The sequence below is a fragment of the Mycetomoellerius zeteki genome, unplaced genomic scaffold, assembly GCF_001594055.1.
Source record: "Mycetomoellerius zeteki isolate Tzet28-1 unplaced genomic scaffold, Tzet1.0 scaffold956, whole genome shotgun sequence".
NCBI classification, from domain to species: domain Eukaryota; kingdom Metazoa; phylum Arthropoda; class Insecta; order Hymenoptera; family Formicidae; genus Mycetomoellerius; species Mycetomoellerius zeteki.
In genome coordinates, this window is record NW_017257997.1 from 16099 (window position 1) to 21364 (window position 5266).

Here is a 5266-nt window from a genome sequence, read left to right on the forward strand (position 1 = left end):
AGTCATTAACAAATTGGTACTCTGGAATTACAAGCAATTATTTTTCATCGTACGGGCTAGTATAAATTTCAAATCAAATCTCAATAAACGACTTTTATATTTTGTGCATTAAGAATAATAACATACACATCGACTTATTTTCTAGAATCAAATTGTAATCTGTTTTACTTGTATGTATGTATGTTTGTTTTGAACTTGCACCTTGGATAATATACGAGTTACTTTCCATGGTAATATATTATTAAATTTAGATAATATATACTTTATGTATGTTCACTTTGAACTGGCACGTTTATTAATAATATATCAGTTACTTTTCATGGTAATATATTATATTTTAGATAATCATTTAAATTTTTAAAGTTTTAAATTTTTGAGGATCTTTTTTTGAACATGGCCTAAACTTTTCATTTTTATGATTGAAATATCAGGAGACATGGTAGTGTCTCAGTGCTAAGACAAGCGTAGCGACACTACCCTGTACTTTAGTCGGGATCTACATAGGGTTTTAAGCCTTAAGCCATAAGAAATGGGCGAATCACAGTCGATTATTCCCCTCGGATTCAATTGTAATTGGTCAATTTCTTACGACTTAAGTCTTAAAATACCTATTGTAGATCCGGAATTATGCTCGGTCCACAACCTTGCTTTAAGAAGCTCTAAGCTGTAAAGCCATAAGAAATTAACCAACCACAATCGATTATTTTTCTCATATTGAACGGCCTATTAAAGCAAGGTGGACCTAACCTTACGTAACACAGGCGCGATACGTGTTCAGGCCGTTCAGAGTACGTCCAGCAGTGTTAGTAACCGTACGATAATTATCGTACACATACGATAATTTCATTTATATGTACGATGTACGATAGCACTTCATTATCGTACGCCTAAAATACGATAATTTTGTATTTCTGCAAAATTTGCTACTTCTCTCTTAATTTTATATTTTATATACATATTATCAACAGAGTAGGCAGTATATCGACATACTGCGTTCAGCAGACTCAACAGTTTTGCAACCGTTTTATGATTGTCTGCTGAGATAGGACCATTCTTCTAGATCTAAAAGTATGATCCAATTAGCGCGAAGGAAACTTACAACAGTTGCAAAACAAACGTTCTGCTGAACGCACCCATTGACAGTACAAGTGAACTTATACTGTCAACATATGTAAAAAGCTACATTTATACAGTTTCTTTTTTTTAACGTTTGTTTTAAGTATACTGAAATAATCACTTTTCAATTTGTATTTTTAACCTAGATATTATAGAAATACAATTTATTTTATAGGATGTTTAAGCTTTTGCAATCAATAAAAAAAATCAGTTATTGTTTCAATGATTGTGTATTAAAGGGCTTCTAAAGTGCTGAATGGGTAATTTCAGCGAAATTGGTTAAGAATTGATCGAGAAATTTCTGATCTATTTCGGAAGCTGATTTCAGCCTAAGTCACTTCAACGTTAAGTAATAAATAAAATTGTTATTTCTGACCGTCTTAATTACGGATTAAAATCTTACATATTTTGTATTTAAATTTTGTTCGCGCGCGCGTGTATGCTTGTACGATAATTTTGGGTTAAATACGATAATTTCACAGTACGATCGGCCACTGCTTCTAGGTTACTAACACTGACGTCCAGATTATCGAGCCGAAACTCGAGCCAAGTCACGAGCATTCCAGCTAGCTTTTATTGTTTTTTGCCAAGCCGCGTAACAAATCTTTACTGAAATGCTCGCGATTTAACGTTTAGCTTGAGTTTCGGTTCGATAATCTGGACGCACTATAAACACTATAGGTTTGTCGCGTCGCAAGCTCCAACATACTCCTACCGTAACTTCTATTCACTCTATCAAACGCGTTGGAGTGAGTAAGAGCTATGGTAGGAGCATATTGGAACATGTGGAGCATGCGACACGAACAAACCTCATCATGTACCTGTAAATTTCAATACACTTTCAATATACGTGGAACCGTATATTGAGATACACGGATATACGTGTCCTTCAAACCATGTATTTGGATACTCATGAAAAAGAGATTATTATTACTATTTTAAACACAATCCTGATCTAGACATCTGTACAATAAATACAAGAGAAACTTACATGGATGTGAGTTGCGGGATGATGTTAACGCAGGCAGCGAGCTTGTTTTCGACTAGACCTCTTTATGAAAAGAAAAAGAGAAAGATCGTATTAAAAAAACACTTCTCATCGAGGTATAACAATAATTTTTATTATTTTCCAATGTTACTCTTACCGTGCTAATCTTTTTGCAACTGCGTCATCTGGCACCGTAACGTATGTCACGGAATGCACTCCGGCGAGACTTGACATGTTTTGGTAAATCTGGGAACGGATACTCCTTGCTACGAAAAATAGCATCAACACAGTCATGAGAGAAACTCGCGTCATTTATCAGTTTACTACAGAAGTTGTTTGCTACAGTAAAATTTTATTACTAGGTTGGTTTAACTTCGAATCGAACTTCCGACTGATCGATATATATAGGGAGAATGACCATGTGTGTAGGTGGCCACGCCAGTAATCAGTGTTGTCATGATGGAAGAAACTGGAACTTCCATATCCTGCAACTCGCATTCTTGTATCATTGCCCTCTACATATTCCATTGGAATTGTTTCATATTTCAATTTGACTCGTACATTTCCAGAATCGCATACTAAATTCTGCAACCACGATCGATCTTCGAAACTATGTAGAACGAAAATGCTGAAAACAGACACCATTGCAGCTACAAAGACCAATAAAGAATTACTTAATTTATTTATTACTTTATTTTTTACTTTTATAAATTAGCATACATACCAGATTTAGAATTAATGTTCTCTTTACATCAAACTTTCCATTTTTCAATCATATCTGTTCTTTTTGGAAAGCATTAAGAACTTAATTTCCGATTTTTTGTATTGAGCGAGTTATTATACTTGCAGTTTTTTTATTGAACATGACGACATCACGATGAACAATATAAATTTCTTATAAATACGATAAAGAAAGACCGAATCGGTCAAAGTTAGATGTTTCGAGAATAATACATTATATATTCTTTTATTAAATTAATTTATTCCAGATATATAATTGCGAGCTGATAACATTCGGATTCAACGACAATTATTCTGAAACGCTAATAATCCCCCCTAAATAGATTAGAAAAAAAGAAAGAGACTCATTCCGAAAAATATTACCTCAAGGGTTCGAACCTGGGATCTTTCGACTTTCCGGGAAGAGTGTCTTTAAAACCTGATTTATATTGGCCGTAATCGTATACCGGTAACTTAAAGACTATAAATTTATGCCGTAAATTTTGATGTTCTGGTTTATAACGATTTATTGTACAAATATGAAAATCTTTCCACTAAGGTTATTAATTTAATATCTCTATTAACTGTTTCGTTTATTTCCATCTTAGCTCATATCAAAGCTGTACAGAAATGATATAGAATCGGTCACAGTGGTCACACAAGTGCAAACTTGTAAATTTTGACTAACTTCTACATGATCACTTGCCGCTAAAGATAAAGTTTAGTTAACTTTACGGATACAGCATAAGTTACTAACATCCGGCAAGTTAGTATGAACGAAAGCATTGAAATCCTATGGTTGAACTTTACCGGCACTGGCATAAGTTGACGGTTACAGCTATTATAAATCAGGCTTTCATCTCTCTTTACGCTGAAAATTAATATCCAACTTCTAGCGTCAATTTTGACTTTATGATGAGTGATTTATATGTGTTCATGAAATTATTGACATCATCGTTATCAAGTGATGATGTCGAATTAATATTGATAGAACATAAAAAAAATGCAGAACGAAAATTAAATTACATTGACGAGATTGTGCGAAAAATGTCCGATGAAACAGTGAGTTTTACATGTTAAATTAAAACTATAGTAATTTATAATTTATTATACAAAATGTTTTTTTATAGTTTCAGAGTCATTTCCGAATATCGCGGGCGATGTTCTATGAAATTATAGAGAGATTCGAACTGTCAACATTCTATTCGAGTGACAAGTTTCATGGTGGAACGCCAATTTCGTCAGCAGAAAAACATGTGTTAATGTTTTTATGGTCAGTATAATAATAGTAACTTAATTAAGTTAGTATAATAATAATAGTGAGATAAAAGAAAATGAATTGAGAACATACATGTATGTACATCGATTTAATTTCCTTCAAATTTCTTTTAATTTTCAAGATTTGCAGGAAACAAATGCTCACTTAGACAAGTAGGAGATCGATTTAACTTAAGCATTTCAACTTGTGAGAGTATGCTACAAAGAGTGATGGATTTTCTGAAAGATATTGCAAAAGAAGTAATTACATTTTCGCATACTTCGGAAGAGAAACATGTTGTTTCCGAAAATTTTAAAAAGATAATATTCCATTAATATTCCATTTTTATTTTTTATTATGTAAACAATTGTACTACTTTTTACGTCCTCTTTCATTCAATTATTAAGACTAGAATTCCTTTTTCTTTTTTCCCCTTGCCTTAAGTAAGCAATAAATATATATGGACAATTATCAACATAACTTGCCTCGCTTGTAAAAAGAACAGATGTTGAGTAACTTCTTGTAGTTCTTCAGCTAAATTCTCAGGATAAAATTTTAAGAACATGAATGATGTCGTTGGTTGCTGCAAAATGCCTGGATTTTGCACTTTTTTCTAATTTTAACCAAGAAATAAAGTCCTTTTCGTATTGAAGTCCAAAATATCATATTTTTTTCAGTCTTATATTACACGACACACCAAATCAAACAAATCTATTTGTTAAGCTCTAAATTAAATTCAATTTGTACATCCGGGGTGCAGACTGACGGAAAATCTCCGGGACTTTTTCCTTCGGAACGGTAACATCTTATTTCTTGCTGTGTTTGTTCAACATCATAAAAGACACGTTGTCGATCGCTATGTTATGAAAGCACTCGATTATATGACAAATTAGATTTCTAAAGACTTCTAATTAGACGCCGCTAAAATATTGAATACGGCACATTTTCAACATATGTACGAAACAAGTATTAATCGACGAGCACGGCGATTTGTTTCAAGTTTCAAGCGTCTGATATCTTTTCGCGTGCTATTCGCATAGTCATATATCATCCAATTCACAAATTCCATACGACATTGTGTTGTGTATTTGATATTTTCATATACATAGTTGATACGTGCATATGTCTATCGTATATCATGCAAGCTGCATCACGGAATTGTTTAGAATTTTTGTCATATCATT

At 32.9% G+C, this 5266-nt stretch overlaps 1 protein-coding gene across 1 annotated transcript in view; it reads right to left on the reverse strand.

Moving 5' to 3' along the window:
- Positions 1-2425, reverse strand: part of CUTA (cutA divalent cation tolerance homolog) — a 7815-nt gene extending 5390 nt beyond the window's left edge. Inside the window, exons 1-2 of the mRNA XM_018460621.1 lie at positions 2262-2425; positions 2108-2167 (exon numbers count right to left, since the gene is read on the reverse strand). Of these exons, the coding sequence (XP_018316123.1) occupies positions 2108-2167; positions 2262-2416 (215 nt within the window). The 5' untranslated portion in view covers positions 2417-2425. The remainder of the gene's footprint in view (positions 1-2107; positions 2168-2261) is intronic.
- Positions 2426-5266: the final 2841 nt, after the last annotated feature.